Source organism: Gossypium arboreum, chromosome 7 (genome assembly GCF_025698485.1).
Source record: "Gossypium arboreum isolate Shixiya-1 chromosome 7, ASM2569848v2, whole genome shotgun sequence".
NCBI lineage: Eukaryota > Viridiplantae > Streptophyta > Magnoliopsida > Malvales > Malvaceae > Gossypium > Gossypium arboreum.
The window spans coordinates 5,500,220-5,517,363 of record NC_069076.1 but is presented as its reverse complement, the minus strand read 5'-3'; the positions used below and the strand labels follow the sequence as shown (position 1 = coordinate 5,517,363).

Here is a 17,144-nt window from a genome sequence, read left to right as displayed (position 1 = left end):
GCACCGCCGCCCCAAACGAAGCCTAAAAGAGTCGTCAACAGATATGCTAATAAAATAATAAAAATAAATCATCAAATCATGTCAAATTTAGAATAAAAAGATTAAATCTTTAATTTTAACACAAAAGACTAAAACCTAATTTAGATTTTTTATTTTCTAAAACAACTGAAATAGCAAGATTGAAGTTGAAATCTTGATGTTCCAAGTTCTAAGTGTTATCGTATGTATTATCTCTGGGTTCTTTTTTAGCTTTATTCTAGTTTTAAGTCTTATTAAATATAAATTCAGATATATTTTAATTTTTAGTTTGATTATGCTTTTTACACTAACCTGATTCTTATGTCACAGGTTGCAGATTAAAGCTTGTGATGAATGCACACAAAACGTTCTATGAAAGTCAATTGATTAAGTGAAGCTCATTTGACCTATTTGAACTGGCCCGTTTTGTGAAACATATGAAGAAGCTCATATACTTGAAGCTTTAGTGGTCTAATGGAACACTCCATTCAGAGTTATTAGATATACTTTGAGAGCATTTACTCAAACACTTGACATGTTATTGTTTTCTTATGGCTTTTTTGTTCAATTCGAGTTCTTTTGTCTTGAGTTGCTTCCGTTTTATCTTGATGCCTTTGAGAATTTCCTTTATGAATTCTCATCTTTCGAGAATTAGGCAGATTCGAAGCAAAGGAAACTCCTAAGGTCGCACGGTTTGCCAAACTAAAGTTTTAGCCTTGTGACAGTTGATATTAAAGCCAGTGTTTGAAAGTGGCAATTGAGATGACAAAAATAGTAGACAAGCATAATGTCCCGATGGAGACCCGTAGAAGGGGTAGGAAAAATAATAGATCAAGGGATATTGTGTCAGCTTTGGAAAGTTAAGTGGTCAACCTGTAGGAATCCATGGGTGGTGTGAAAGAAACACTCAAGGTAGTTGAGGGACGCATCAATGAGTAGGACTCAATGAAAGAGCAGTTCAAAAACTATGTGTCAAAGGCTCTCAATACCAATTTGGATGCGATGAAAAGGGCCTTCAATGCCGCCATGTATGATCAAATGTAGAAAAATAATGCTCTCAAAGCCATGGTAACAACTTTGAAGGATCAAGTTGTGGAGCTTACTATCTACATGGTTGTTTTAGGTAATAGGATGTTGGTTTTAGTTCCTAAACAGCGTAAAATGAATGTTCCCAAATCGAAATAATTTAAGAGGATGAGGACCACAAGGGATGTGGACAATTTTCTATGGGGGGTGGAACAGTACTTTTGTGCAATTGGCATTGAGGATAATGTCACTAAGGTAAACATTGGTCCAGTTTATTTTACTGATGTCGCTCTTTTATGGTGGCGTTGTAGATCCACAGATGAGAGACGATGTGTTACTGCTATTGAGACTTGGAAACAATTTTACCTATAGTATACCGATAAGGAGGCTCGAGCTAAGTTGTGTCAGCTTATGCAACAAGGCACAGTTCAAGAGTATTGTTGTAAAAAATTCGGTTCGAAAACGATTTTCTTATACAGCGGAAAAATAAAAATTTTGAAAATCGGGTCAATTTGTTATATTTATAGCAACAAACCTTTTCCCGAAATAATATATGTGTTTTGAGCGAGACAAATCCTAAACATTCCCGGCTTTCGACAGAATGGTCTTCTCCACTATTATCGTACCACAAATTGCTTCAAGTGTGAGCTCAAAAAATTTCGAATCAAACATAGAACCAAAAATAATTTTATTGCTTTCAGTAGGGAAGTGAATCTCTCTCTTATAGAAATTGATAAAATTGTCATTCCCGAAAAGTAGAATTTATACCTAAAAATAAATGCTCACTATTTTCGAGCAAAATAATAATATTTCAAAGTTGTGTATTTAATACATATTAAATAGATAAACAACTCCCTAATTAAACTAAGAGAGTGAGACAACTAATAAGATGTGTTTCCCCACATATGTATTATGATGGGGATTCGAGTTTTTCTTAAATTTGATCCAATTATATAAATTTAAACAAATAAGGGCTATGCCTTGAAATTACCCTTCCAAATTAGTTTTGTTGATATATATTTTGAAAAATAACATATGAATTAATAATGTTTTTTCTTACTATCGGTATTTTCTTTTTTTGAGAAAAGTTTGGCCTGCTTTTATTAAGTAAATAAAAATCCACTACAAAGAAAAACAAATCAAATAAAAGAGAATAAGGCCGAGGCCCAAAAGCATAAAACAAAACTCCTAAACAATAATCAAAATGCCTAACAAACCCTAAAAATCAACTGCCAATCTTCATTCATTTGATGAATCCCTTTCTTCTTTCACACTTTCTGCATTTCATATCTAGATAGATTCGTTAACAAACCAAGAAAGCAATGACTCAGATATCCCTTCAAAGAGCGAATTTATTCGCTAAATAGTTACTCTGGTGTGAGAGCAAATTGAGCCAGATATTATCACTGTCAAAACATTCCTTTTCCCCAATATTCAATGGACTCAATATAGGCATTCTTGTTTTACCATTTTCATGTCATATCGTCGATGATTCTTTATCCCCAACTTGAACTCGTTGATTATGTTCTCCTTCCATCACGTTTAATTATGTAATTTTGTATTAAAAATGAATTAAATATATATTTTCTAGAAATGATGTAATTTTGTATTATTTTAATGAATAACATGCGAATGTAGGAGTTGATAGACTATATTAAGATGAAAATTAAACTCATCACGAGTTCGTCGTTTAGCCTGATTTAAAGGTTGATTCGAAAAATTGGAGGGTTTAAATAAAAATTTAGGTTTGAAAATAAGTTTTGACGAAAAATAAAACTCGTTTTCTAGACGGGTCAGACCTCAGGTAATAATTTTTCAGCCCAAGTTGAATGAATTAACTATTTTTTAATAAAAATTTATATTGCTGTTTTTTTTTTTGTTCTTAGTGTTTTGGTGTTGTTTTTTCCATTATTTTTGCTGGTGTTTTTGTTGTTATTTTTAATGTCGTTTTTGTTGTTTGGGTGTTGTTTTTTGTGCACTTTTACTATTGTTTCACTGCTGTTTTTAATGTTGTTTCGTTATCTTTTTAATATTAATTGGATATTGTAGAACTTATGATTTATTGTTACTTTTGCCACTATTTTAGTTGCAACTATATGAGTATAAAGAATTTTTAATGTATTTTCAATTTGTTTGTTGCTTTAATATTTATTTTAATATTTTTAGGTGTATTTGATATATTATATATTTTTAAATTTGTTATATGTAATAAAATAATCTAAAAAATTAATACTGAGCCAATCTCGGTTTGACTTTTATAATTGAATTAGTCGGATAAAATTTTAGACCCATTTTTAGGCCGAACTAGGCCCAAACTTGAAAAACAGGCCTAAAAATTTGTTGAAGCCCGACTTGGCCCACCATCAACTTTAATGCAAATCATAATATTTAATTTATTGCTTAATATATAAACATATTTGTTCATTAATTTTTAGGTTAATCTTTTGTAATTTCTTTTAGATTGTTATAATTTTTAAAATAAAATAATAAATATAATCAACTCATGCATAGCATAGAACAAAAATTAGAATAAATTATAATTTCATTTCAACAAAAGATAATAATACTAAAAATTGTATCATTCATAATATATTATGCAATATTAATAATATATTAAGCTATCAGTGTTAACTTAAAGCTTCTACTTGATTTTAGCGTCATGAGTTAATTGAATATCAACTTATTAAAAAATAAAAATTTAAAATATATATTACCATGTTAATTAATATTACTTTGTTCTTGTCACATGATTATCGATTAATATACTAATAAATTATTTTTAATGTCAATTTAATAATATGGTGAAAAATAAAATGTATACTCTTTACTTCAAAAGTTTTTTAAACTCGTGTTTTATATTGGGAGAATATTTAGTACACTACGAGTGTGTTTTTTATTCCACAAGTCTTTAAAAAATTGGTATGTGTCTTTTTTTTAAATATTTATTTTTTATTATACCCTATAAAACACTTGCCAACCTCCTAACCATAGTCGTAGAGTTTAAAAATCCTATTGGCAATGTATTAAATATTTTCTCTTTTATATACGTTGTAAATATAAATTTATTATACATTTATTTTTTGCATATAGTAAGTTTACCATAATTTAAATTTAAATTATTTGTTTTTACTCGTGTAGTGATTGTGCACATTAAGAAAATAGATGAGGTTAGCCTTGAGACATATCATACCTTAAGACACAAGTTATAGTGTCTCAAGACATTAACTTCGAAGCAAAATTTTTCTAGATTAAAATGAGGCATGTCTTGAGACACGAAGTTCCCTATCTTGAGACATAACATTAAAAATTGATAATTGAAATTGGATTCGAGTTCTAACTCTGAATTTAACTTTGCATAACCATGTAACTTGATGAATTAAAATCATTGACATTATGAGTGTAAGTGTGTGAATATGATGGATGATTAATTGGATCTTAATGATAATGAGGAAACTAAATTTATGAACATGTATCAAGTTAGTCTGAGTTGTTTTGACAACGTAAAGTGACATCACACATTTGAATCCAACGACCAAATCGAATGTGAAATGTTACAGAAAAAATGTTGTCATTACAATTGTTGAAAAATATGGATATCACATATGTAATAATAGTAATTACATATTATTTATTATCATAAAATATTAGCCCAAATTAAAAGTGATCGGTTAAGGTTTATTAGTATGAGTCAAATATATATAGATACTTTAATAATTAATTTCTAATTAATGATGAGTGATTAGAAATTAGAGGTAATGTGCAAAAGTTATATATTAGTATTATGGTCTTCAAATTACACATACCTAAATTTTTTTCCTAATATCCCATCTTTAGAAAAGAGAGAGTCACTTTCTCAGAATTACTTGTATTCTAATTTGGAAGATCAAAACCATAACATTCGAAGATTTCAAGAAATTGATGAATTCAAATACGCTTTCGCATCTAGTTTTGTTCTTAACTTATTCTAGATGATTTGACATGATATATCTTAATTTATGATTTGTTAGGTTTTATATCAAATCTTGTTTTATGATTCTTACAACAATAACGTTTGGTCAAGCCAAAAATCGAGTTTAAAATAGAGAGAAAATTAATTTCTAAAGTGAAGGAAGAGAAAATTAATGAGGCTACCATGTTTATATGAACAATGTATAAAAAGAAGTATAGCCTCATGCTTGGCTATATAATTCCTAAGATTTATCAATTAACCATTGTTTTTGATTTAGATAAACTCATAATTAAATATTGTGGATAAAGGAAAACCTAATTTTTGCTTCTTTAAATTAAAATTAAAGCTCTGATAAAAAATTTAATATTAAATTAAAGCTTTAAATAATAATATTTAATATTTTTAATAATTTTATTTTTTCTATTTTTCTAATTTTTTACATTTTATAATAATGTTATTAATTTCAACTATTTTTCAATTATCTTATTTTTTAAAATTTATATATATTTATAATATTTTTTCTAGATTATATATATTTTATGATTTTTATATATTTCTTTATTTTTTATTTTTACACATATTTATAAAAATCTTATTTTTATAAAAATATGCCACATGGGTCATCAATTTTTTTTTAACACAGTTAAAAAATGGGAAAAACTAGTCAACTTCATATATCAAATTGGACAAAAAAAATTTAAGTACCAAAATGAAAAAATAGGTATAGTTTAGTGGGCACATCGTAAATTAAGCGTTCTTTATTTGACAAAAGCCCAACTTTATTCATTTGCCTTCTTCAAAATATGGAAGCAACCTAAATGACCCAAGTTTCGTGGCTGAACATACGAGGTAACCAGGCCAGTGGAAACCACTTCTCTCTCTCTCTGCCTTTTGTTCTTGCTTTCCTGTTTGATTTTCTTCGGCTGCCGAACCGTCTTGACTCTTCCCCTCAAGGTATATATATTATTTCTTCACTCGATTTACTCCTTTTTTTCATCTGATTGTTCAATTCCTTGCGGATAAAAGAAATCTTAAATTGAAACTGCCAAGTTATTTTTTGATTGGGAAAATTTTCGCTAGGCTTTCAGTTCATCTGATGCGAAAATCAGATTTTGACTTTGAAATTAACGAAGGATTTTTCAATTAGGTATTCTATCTAATGGCAGTTTATAGTTGGTGATCTGTTTGAGTTCCTTTTTCTTTTCTTCTCTTTTACAATAATTAGCATATAATATCAGCACCATCTCTTTCAATGGCAATAAAACTTCATTTGTTTTTCTTTATATGTCTGTGTTTCTAGTTTTGCTGGATTTGCCATGTCAAACAGTTTTTTTTTTCTTTTTGTGTGTGTGCGTATGTCTGTGTTCTCTTCAGCTTTGAAGGATGGACCTAATAATTGTACAAAGGTACAATCTAAACTCTATTACTGCTGATTTTTTGTTAGATTAGAGTGAAGTAGATATTAAAGACGGGTTTGCTAACGAGTCCCCTTAAGGGACTCTTTAGACTTAGTTAATATACTAGTTATAGTCATAACATTATATTGAATGTAGTCGTTGATAACTTACCATTTCCAATGCATTGTATGAATGTCAGTAGGGCACTTGTTAGCACAATCTGTTAAAGATTTCAGTAAGACCTTCTTTGTTTATTTCTTAAGCATGTTAGTTGTTGCCTTCTGTACTTGTGTTTTTCGGGTTTTTTTTTTTTCCGACTGATAGTGAAGAGTTGACAAAACGGATTGTTGTTTCTGTTTATATCTAGAATCCCTTTCTTGGTGATTTTTTTCTACTTCATTTTGCAGTTTAATCTTCTCATTGCTTATACATTTTGTTTTTCAGCTACAAGCCATTTTCCTTATTTGTTTAAAGATTTAAGTGGTTTGATATAAAATCAGGACTTCTGAGTTAATTAGCATTGCCAATCCGATGAAGCATGTTTTAAAGCTTTTCTCTCTGTTGGTGGTCATCTCTGCACTTTGGATTGGCCTTTTGCAGGCATCCATAATACCACGAAGCCATACTTGGTTGGTGAGTTTCTTTCTTTGCTTTGATGTTCTGTTATTCATGTCCAATTATTCTAATGCATTGTCACTAAATGTTGTGCTATAAAAAATTTCAGCTGCCAATTTATTTTATTGTGTCACTTGGATGCTATGGCTTATTAATGGTTGGAGTTGGACTAATGCGATTCCCTACTTGCCCTCGAGAAGCATTGCTGCTGCAGAAGGTATTTTATTTCTCTCTCACTCTCTCATTTTTCTCATGGACGTTTTAAATTGTTCATAAGCATTGAAATCATATATGACTAATTAGTGATGAATCTCTCCTTTCCTTTTGTTTTTCCACCATGTGCTTAAGCAGTGTGGTAATATCTACTGTGGTTGGGACATGAGTTTTCTTCTTAACATCTTTTGAGAAGTTTGAACAAGTTCGATTGTGACACTTATTATAATTTACTGGTCTGATTTGTTTTTTCGGCTCCATATGCTGTATGTTTATAGGACATTGCTGAAGCCAAGGATTTTCTGAAACAAAAGGGGGTTGATGTTGGTTCCGATTGATGGTTGCTCCATAACATCTCTTCGTGGAACCAAGTGAGAACAAATTTCTGCAAGCTTTACCAATGGACCTGTCTTGGACCAGAGAGAAAAAGGTACAGATTGGGAACTAACTTCCAAGTCCGGAAAACTTTCATAGAAGAATCATATTGCCTTTGTGTCTAACATTGAGGAGTACTTTTGGTAAAAGAATTGAGTTACCATTTTTTTCAGCTCTCATAGATTGTCTACATACGACATTTTTTTATCATACTTCTTGATTAAAATTTTCCCTCACTATAACACATTGAAAGTCTGGAACAAAGCTTCAGTGTCCTTCATACTTTGGCATATATCTTATTTCAAGGGTTTAGTTTCATGATCTCAGAAGTGCTTAATGTCTCTATGAATTGGGGTTTTGGGTCTTCATCAGTGTCTTTATGATTACGGGTTACACTAGATTTCAGGTACAAAAATGGTGAGATTAAAGCAGTGAATTTGTAGAGGCACTGAACTTTAAGTTACATTTTGATACATTGATAACTTCATTTTCTCTTGAACTCGTATTTGTTGATTTAGAAACCGAAACCCATCTTGAAGTACCAACTTCGTAGTCTGCTTTTCCTCACAAATTTCTAACTTCTCGTTTCACCATCAAGAATATCCTTCCTCGTCAACTAGCCACTAGTGTAGCGACAAATGACTTGGAATGCTTAAGTTCTTATTGACATTAAGTCTCGGGTTCAAACCTAGACAACCCCTTCGCTATCCATGATAAGAGGAGGAATATCCTTCCTCATTGTTTATTTTATTACAATCTTTGTTATGGTTCTTTGACCTTCAATCCTCAAAGAAATGATTTAATTTTAGCCATTTCCTTGCCCATCATGAGGTGGAAAATGTGTTGCTTTGAGGTGCATAAGTTTTGAAGAAAGGTCATTGTCTTTAGCTGCAAGTCAAAATTTCTAGGTTTTTATGGCCCATTTCCATGTTACTTGCCATTGGCTTTGTTCAATTTGTGATAAATCTCATTTGTTTATGGGGGAAAAAAAAGGAAAATAAATTGTTTTCATGGTTTATTTTTCTTAGTGCATAAATATTAAAAAATGGATATTCAAACATCTTTGTTCTTTGGTACAGCAATTGTATATAAACCCCAACATATTTCCATGCAATTATTACATATCACATGTTTTGTTCCACTGACAGCTTATTCATGCCTGAGAAAATAATATATATATATATATAAAAGAAAGGAAAATCTCTTTCATGGTACATGTTCTTTCATGTGCTTAATAAAATAGAATTAAATATCTTCAGCAAGCCGATCGATTCCGTGAAGGTATTTCACTTTTCTGGCAACAAAGTAATCATAGCTACCATTTTCTCTTGGGAATTTACACATTCACGAGGCATTCATATGATACAAAATTTGAAATATTTCATATATTTGTTTTATTTTACATTAACATTTAAGCGGAATGTTATTTTAGCGAATAATATTTACTTAAAATGAAAAGTATTCATAACATTAAAAACTAATATTAATGTCGTACAAATAAACTAAATGTTAAAAACATTTTATGTTGAGGAATAAATAACATAATATTACTAAGATTATTTAAAAGTTAAATTAGATTCGGTTTCTCTATATATATAAATAATTAAATTTATATTTATAAATTTTTAAAATATATAAACAGATAATGAAATTTTTTAGTAATAAATTATAAGAAATGTCATTAAAAGTTAAAATTAATATTTATGAAAATTTATATGCAATATCATTAAAAAATTACCATATATCATCACAATAGGTATATCAAGTAGCAAGACAATAGGTTATTCATGTGAATTGAATATACAAATTACCATGCGTTAACTTTTATTTTACTTTTACTATTGCTAATTAATATAAAGACCTTTTAATGATGAGTATTGAATATATTAAAAAATTCACTTGCTAATCATAAATGTGTTTATTTAATTTGTAATTTTGATCAAAATGCTTTATAATAAATATGTATACTTGAATGTCTATGGTTATATTTATTGACTATTTAATAATTTTTTAAAATCTTATTATAGTTCATAAATATGCATTCTAAGAATGTACACTTTAAAAGTGTAATAAAGTAAAGATTGTTGGCTAGTTTCAGATTAATTGGTATTGATATTGTTGTTAGTGTAGGAAGACGTGTGTTTTAGTACGCTAAAGCGTATTATCTTTCTATTTAAAGGTTGGGGAGGAACTGAGTATTGTATAAAAAAACAAATATGATAAGAAATTATAATGAAATTAATATTAAAAAACTTAATAAATATTAATTCATTTTTTTCGATGGAAGTGCCGAACCAAAAGAAAAAAAAAGAAAGAAAAGATTAATAATGATGCCATTTTGAAGATAAAATTTAAATAGTCTAAGAATTACTTCACTATGTGGAAGTATTTGATAAAAGTTCAAATGAATGTTATACTGATAGATAGTGATTTTTTTAATTATATATTGTGCATGTTTGTTTTGTTATTCATATTTTGGGTTTTAGTTGTCTCTTTTAACAATATTATTTTTAAGATTCAAACCTATTTGCTATCTTTAGGAGTGTAATGTGCCTTAAAAATTAATGTGCCCATGTTCATGGAATACGATTCACTTTCAAGATGCCTTGGTGGTGAAATGGTAGACACGCGAGACTCAAAATCTTGTGCTAAAGAGCGTGGAGGTTCAAGTCCTCTTCAAGGCATAATATTGAGAATGCTAATTGAATTGGAATAAGTTCGACAACGGATCATGAGATCTTGGTGATCTTCTCTATCTAATGAGTGAGGAGTTCGCTTTGAAATCGTTCGCCCTATACCCACCCCCGAGTATATGCTTCAACAGGAATCATGCACACAAGGATAGATTGAAACAATAAATCACGAACACAAGGGTAGATTGATACAATATAAACCTTTGGTAAAATGTCCCCTGGTAACCCAGCAGATAAAGTACATTACATAGTCCATTTTAGAAATTGACGACTTACTCATTCCATGACTTTGGCCCTAGGATCCTCTAATATTTTTTCGTTAAAAAACAATATATATTTAAATTTTTGTTAATCATAAATCTTTAGAATTTAATGGATAATAAATATTATAGAAAAATTATTTTATAGAACTGAAAAATTCATAATTTTTTATAAAATTATAATATGATTTTTTAAATACCTAAGAAAAGAGCAAACGGAATAAAAAAAAAAATTGAAAAACTTGAAAATATTGGTGGAGATTAAGTTCTAATTACCATTAGCATCTTTTATTATGATAATTAAAAGTTAGTATTATTAGATAAAAGTCCAAATTGCAATTTTATTACTCCTATCTATATATATATTAGATAAAAATAAAAAATTGAAGATACCGTCGCTTGACGCAAATATAAAGTATGTACTCTGTTATATTAAATATATATATGATTTTAAACACAACAAATAAACACGAAAATAATATAATAAATTGGATACAATATATTTGAATATGATTAAACCATAAAATTAATGTAAAAGAATATGGGGTGAACAAATGTGCTGATACATTAGTACGGTTAAAGAATAATTTTCAATCTAGTTCTCTATCGAATGGTTTTTTTTTCTATTTTATTTATTGTTTGTAGCACTTCTTTTTTAAGGATGTTCAAACGAATAATCGAATTAAACTAGCATTAATTGAATTAATCGAGTTGTATAATTTTTAACCGTTAATTAAATTGAAAATTTTTTAAAAAAAATTAATCGAACCGAAACATTTATATGTTTTTGTCTTTTGGTTAAAACAAATATAAAACATATAAAAAAATACATTGATAATGTTCATTTGTCTTGAAAGTTAATCGAATTAATTGAAAATTTAAGTCTTGAAACACTACATAAATTATTAAGTTTGGTTAATTTAGTTAATTACTCGATTTGGAACTGAATTAATCAATAACTGAAATTCTAAAAAACCATTAATCGACCTCCAACCGAACTAAGTTCGACCATCTACTAATTAACCAAATTAGATTGATTCGGTTAGTTAATTCAGTTTTAACCAAAATTTACACATCTGTAACTCCTTCTAGTAGCTTGGAGCTTTTATTATTAACTGATAAATAATGATGTATTATGTATCGAACTTAACTCTTTTGAAGTGATTTGAATTTAAATCCCTTTTTCACAAAAAAAATATTGGAGGGTGGAAATCAAATGAGCCTTTCAAACTCTTTTTTTTTTAAAAAAAATCTATTTTAAATTTAAAATTGTGTTATATAAATCAATCAATATATATTAGATTTTATCACACCTATACTATGAGTGAAAAACGTCTGAAATAAAAATTTTAAAAATAACATAATAAGAAAAAATCGTTTTTGTTGAAATGGTAAAATTAAAAGATATATCACAATGTTTTGAGTTCAAACCTAATTATATGCAAATTTTTTATGAAAAGACAAAATTATCCTCAAAATATTATCTATTATTTAGTAAAAGTGAGGAGCATTTAGTAGATTCATTATTGAATCGATTAAATGTGATATCAACCCATTAAAACACTTAAATATAGTAATATATTTTAAAATCCAAGGCACGTCATGATGGTTGCTTACCACGTCCCTTAATCAAACGGATTCGATCCTTCTTATAAAAATGGATTATATTTTGTGACTGATTTCTTTTTTCGTTCAAAAAAATTAAAAATATTCAAATAAAATGTTTTTCTCGTTAAATTTTGTTAAATTTATGAAACAACGCAAACATCAATTTCCTTTACAATTCCCCCCTAAAAAAAAAGAAAAAGAAAAACAAAGAAACTAGTACTAAAATGAATTGTCCGAAAAAGACTTAATGGTCCCCTAGCAAGCAGCTGTCATTTGCATAATCTTAATTGTCTTTTTCATATTTTTCCTTTGGAAAAATTATACTAGCGGTCACTCAATTTTGGTTAAAATAACATTTCAGTCACTAAATTTTTAAAAATGACAATCCAGTCACTAAATTTTATGAAAATTCAAGGTTTAAGTTGTAACAATAAATTGTTTAGGATTGTAAGTTTAGTGACCGAGTTATCACTTTTGAAAATTTTGTGACTGAAATATTATTTTAACCAAAGTTAAGTGACTACCGCAGGAATTTTCCCTTTTCTTTTTTATCATTACAACATAAACCTTGAATCGTAGCTTTGTTACGGCGATATTTGTCTCTACATATTTGTTTTAAGTAAGAACAAATTAGCTTGTGATTAAAATTGATAATAATAATGTTAAAGCTTTAAACACAAGTCATTAATATTTAAGTAAAATATTAAGCTCGAATTTTGTGAACCATCGGCGTTAATGCAAAAACTTACAACACAAGTCAAAAAATTCAACATTCCAGCTCTCCATTTGCCTTCAAATTTTCATTTTCTTTAGCCCGACAGTACAGAGATTCCAGCTAAAAGAAGAGAGCCCCCTTTTCCCTTTACTAATTTCACGACCATCTCGTCTCTCCCTTCACTTCCTCCCGCTCTATTTTTATCTTTTATTTTATGTTTCTCAGTGAAGCATACTTTCAAACAGTTTACATTCTTTAATAGTTTCAATGTCACTCATTCTAGATCCAGCCCTTTGATAAAAAAAAAAAAAAACAGAAGAACCCAAATCCAATTTCTCTGGACTAGTGAGAATTTAAAACACGAACAAAAGAAAAATGGGTGGTTTAAGAGAGTCATGGTGTTTTTGCAAAGGAGTAAGCAAGACGGAAAGAATGAAGGGCACCATTTTCTCAAGTAAAGCTCCAGCAATGGCCAGAATCACCGGCGCCGCCGCTGATGGAATCTCTGTTACCGGATTCCTCATCCACCGGAATCTTCTCTTAACTACTCACGTTAACCTCCCTTCCGTAGCTGCTGCTGAGAGCTCCGAGATCCGGCTCCAAAATGGCGTTGCTGCCACTCTCGTACCTCAAAGGTATGTTTTTTTTGGTTTATAATAAGGGAAAAAACGAGGGATTATAATGCTGTTTACTTTATGTTGCTATGAATTACTATTATGGAAATGGTATTGAATTATGATAAATTGATTAAAGAAACGTGGGTCAAGATTGATAGCTCTAGAATTGGTACAATTCTCAACTTTGAGATTTGATTGAGGAAATTAATTTGGCTTTGCCTTTTGTGCTTATATTTCATGACATGTCAAAACTTCTTAGTTGTAAAGTTTACATTATTAAAAGAACATTCTTTGTTAATCTTTGTTATCATTTTCAAGCTTTTTCTTTATTTCTTTCTTTCTTTTTTTGACATTTCACCGACATAATTTTACTTTGATTCTCTAGACAGTGCTATTTATGCTTCATTTCACCTAGTAGTTAAATTTTTAGCTCTTTAAAGTGTCATAATACTTCACCTTAACTAGAAGATATGCAGCCTAGGCTTCATTATTGGATTTTGATGGATTAGTATAAGGTGCTGATAGTTTTGTTTAATTTATTTAATTTTGAAAATTTTATCCCTGTGGGTACAAAGGTGTGATAACTCTTTGAGTATCTCGATCCCACAACGTGGGTATGGGGTGAACGCCCTTGGCCAATAGACAATGGGGTTTCAGTGCTGTAGCTCATCAGCATCATTAGGTGTCACTCCCAAGCTAGTCCTAAAGCCTTACTCTTTCTTTTCAATATGTGTCACACATGACACGACATTATCCTTTGATTTGTTCACCTATATGTTAGATAATATATAAAAAGGTATTACAAGTATTCAGTGATAACATGTTTTTCTACAGAGGAAATATAAATGTATGTGTATATATGTATATATAGTCATCTGTGCGTCTTGATACTGTGATCAATAATATACTGTTAAATAGCATTTTCATTGTCTCAATGCAGTGGTGATATTTCTTAATATATCAATCCTAGCTAAAATGGAAGTTTATTTATTTATTTGATAAATAAAATGGAAGTTTATTGATAATGGTCTGTGGGACTATTCTCTCCTTGACTTTTAACACCTAATGATGAAACAAGCATCTTGGATTGGGTGTATTATTGATAACTCCTATCTCTTGATTATAGAATTATTAGTTTTATTTCTTAGATTGTACGTTGTTGTTTTTGTTGCTTGCTCTAATGGTACTTTTTGGAAAACTTATATGATAATTTGGATTTCTTCTAGATAGTTACTTCCTTTAGGGGTTTTGACCCTTTTGTATGGATCGGAGCGGGAAGTTCTCTTTCTACCTCTAAACTTAACCATTGATGCACCTGGACATTTTAATATTTCCTTTGCATATGGTGTCTTGCCTTTGAACTCATGTTTCATTATTGAAGGCAAGTTCTTTCCCTTTGGAAGTCGTCAGGTAGTGGTGACTATAGGTGATATGCTCGTTAGTTCACTCAGTCGCAGAGATGTTGGAAACTCTTGAAAATTGATTAGAAATTAGAAAGATAGTCTAATGCCTTCGGTCTAATTGGCTTGTCCTAGTTAAGTTGATGTTATGATTGTTCTCTAGGCTGACCCGTTTTGTGGTTTAAGAGTTTCATGATTGAGATTCCTCTTCTAATTTACTGATTTTATGTATGGTTTAAGGACAAGGTGGCAGAACTCCTGAAATATTTCTTTCTTTTATTTAGCATGCTTCGAGTTTAATTCCTGTCTTTAATCTGGTTGCAGGTTTTTCATTACCAGTTCTGTTTTAGATCTAACAATAGTGGGCTTAGATGCCGTGGATGGAGAATCAAATACCCAGGGGCACCAACCTCATTACTTGAAGACGTGTTCTAAACCAAATTTATATCTAGGAAGTGCCGTTTACCTTCTAGGTTACACCGAGAAACAAGAAGTGATAGTAGGTGAAGGAAAGGTGGTGATTGCCACGGACAATCTCATAAAACTGTCAACCGATGGAATAACATGGAACCCTGGCTCTGCCGGATTTGATTCACATGGGAACCTTGCATTCATGATCTGTGATCCTATGAAGCTAGCTACCTCTCCTAATACCAAGTCATCTGGGACTTCTTCTTCATCCTCATCATCATGGAAGAAAGATACACCTATGCAGTTTGGTATTCCCATACCCGTCATTTGCGATTGGTTAAACCAACATTGGGAAGGAAGTCTTGATGAAGTTACCAAACCCAAGCTACCAATTATTAGATTGATGTCTTCAGGCCAGAAGAGTGAGCATTCTTCTGCATCCTTTACAATGCGCCAGGTTTTCAAGTCAACAGGAGACGATAATGACATAACACCATCTTCATCAAATGTAATCACAAAAACTAGGGATCAACCAGGACCCAGCTCTTCTGCTGCAGTGAACACTATCGAAGAAGAGACGCTATGTTCTGATCCACATACTGCGCATGTGCAAGGAATTCCAACTCCTGAAATATATGAATCCCCAAAGCTGACATCAGTCCCTCTTAGGAAGAAAGAGACCACCCCAGTTCAGCTTTTGAATATAAATTTTCCTCCCAGGGTTGTGAAAACTGCTATAGTTTTGGAGCCTGCCAAACAACAGCTTCTGAATTCAGATGAGAATGCTTTGAAGGAGCTTCCATCAGAAAGCCCATTGATTGAAGATCATATCAAGAATAGAGTACAGATAAGTCCTAGTGAGGATGCTGATGTTGCCTCGATGGCATCTGTAAATGGGGCCCAGAGTGAGGTTCAGTCTAGTTCATCTCTGGTTGAACAACATCCGGAGATGTATAATGGGTACAGTAGTGAGGGGGAGACCATGTACTCTGCCGAAACTGCTGAGAGTAGAAACTACACAAGTCCTAGAGAAGGGAAGTTTCAGCAAGTGGGAAGGAGCCAGAGCTGTGTGGGTTACACAAGATGGGGAGCAGTTCAAAGAAATCCGGTGGCTCGCAGGGCATTGCTAGAAAAGCAGAGGAGCTTTATACATGGAAAGAAGACTTACTCACAAGGGGCAACTTCTCAAAGAAGTAACGACTACTTCAGCCCAACAGTTTCCTCAATCATGAAGAAAAGAAACAACCCAGAGCAGCCACCAAGCAAACCACGTCAAAGCATCGTTCATTCATCCCCAAGATGGCATTGATGAGTATGATACGGAAATGAGGCCACCAAGCTAACAACAAATATATAGATGTTTACACTCCTCTATAAAAGAAAATGCCTTTTATTATTTGCATATAGTGCAAACTAATTTGTCATGACACTGTGCAGACTGATTCAAGATGAAAAGAAAAGATTCGGCTACCGTACCATGTAGTTCTTATCATTGATCCAAGTAACCACATTGCTTATACAATTGCATTTTCAGGGTAAGTAGCTTTGACAACAACTATTTTAAGCATAAATGGAGACTGCATTTTCCCTGGAGTTATTGCCTCATAAATCAATGATAAGTTGGATGGGTTATGCAGTTATAGGATTCATTATAGAACTTCTTGGACTGTAAATTAGGGGGACTGATCTCTAGTTAAGTGAATTTGGACTTGACTGTTCCTCCTTTCCCTTATATCCATCTCCAGGATTTCAAATGGTCAAAGCAGGTCTCTTTAAGTAGCATCCTTACAATTTGAAGTCCTGTTGTTAAAGTTGGAGTATTTTCATGTCATGTTAGATTAGAATTT

General features: G+C 30.8%; 2 protein-coding genes across 3 annotated transcripts; both read left to right on the top strand.

The window, feature by feature from the left end:
- Positions 1 to 5,761: 5,761 nt before the first annotated feature.
- On the top strand, positions 5,762 to 7,835 carry LOC108471444 (dolichol-phosphate mannose synthase subunit 3). Of its 2 annotated transcripts, none has more exons than XM_017773064.2 (4): positions 5,762 to 5,947; positions 6,891 to 7,023; positions 7,115 to 7,222; positions 7,497 to 7,835. In XM_017773064.2, exons 2-4 carry the CDS (start codon positions 6,922 to 6,924, stop codon positions 7,554 to 7,556), a joined length of 270 nt encoding a protein of 89 aa, XP_017628553.1. In that variant the 5' UTR covers positions 5,762 to 5,947; positions 6,891 to 6,921; the 3' UTR covers positions 7,557 to 7,835. The 2 variants fall into 2 exon arrangements, with proteins under 2 accessions (XP_017628553.1, XP_017628559.1); XM_017773070.2 differs by having other exon boundaries at positions 6,835 to 7,023.
- Positions 7,836 to 12,724: 4,889 nt separating this feature from the next.
- LOC108458326 (uncharacterized) lies at positions 12,725 to 16,767 on the top strand. Its single transcript, XM_017757681.2, has 2 exons — positions 12,725 to 13,504; positions 15,211 to 16,767. The coding sequence occupies exons 1-2, from the start codon at positions 13,245 to 13,247 to the stop codon at positions 16,604 to 16,606; spliced, it is 1,656 nt and encodes a 551-aa protein (XP_017613170.1). The 5' UTR covers positions 12,725 to 13,244; the 3' UTR covers positions 16,607 to 16,767.
- Positions 16,768 to 17,144: the final 377 nt, after the last annotated feature.

Excerpts from the sequence above, each read along its gene's own strand:
- LOC108471444 (XM_017773064.2), top strand. The coding sequence starts at position 6,922 with ATGAAGCATGTTTTAAAGCTTTTCTCTCTGTTGGTGGTCATCTCTGCA. Across the intron at positions 7,024-7,114 it reads CACGAAGCCATACTTGGTTG|CTGCCAATTTATTTTATTGT; the intron begins GTGAGTTTCTTT and ends AAAAAATTTCAG. Across the intron at positions 7,223-7,496 it reads AAGCATTGCTGCTGCAGAAG|GACATTGCTGAAGCCAAGGA; the intron begins GTATTTTATTTC and ends GTATGTTTATAG.
- LOC108458326 (XM_017757681.2), top strand. The coding sequence starts at position 13,245 with ATGGGTGGTTTAAGAGAGTCATGGTGTTTTTGCAAAGGAGTAAGCAAG. Across the intron at positions 13,505-15,210 it reads GCCACTCTCGTACCTCAAAG|GTTTTTCATTACCAGTTCTG; the intron begins GTATGTTTTTTT and ends ATCTGGTTGCAG.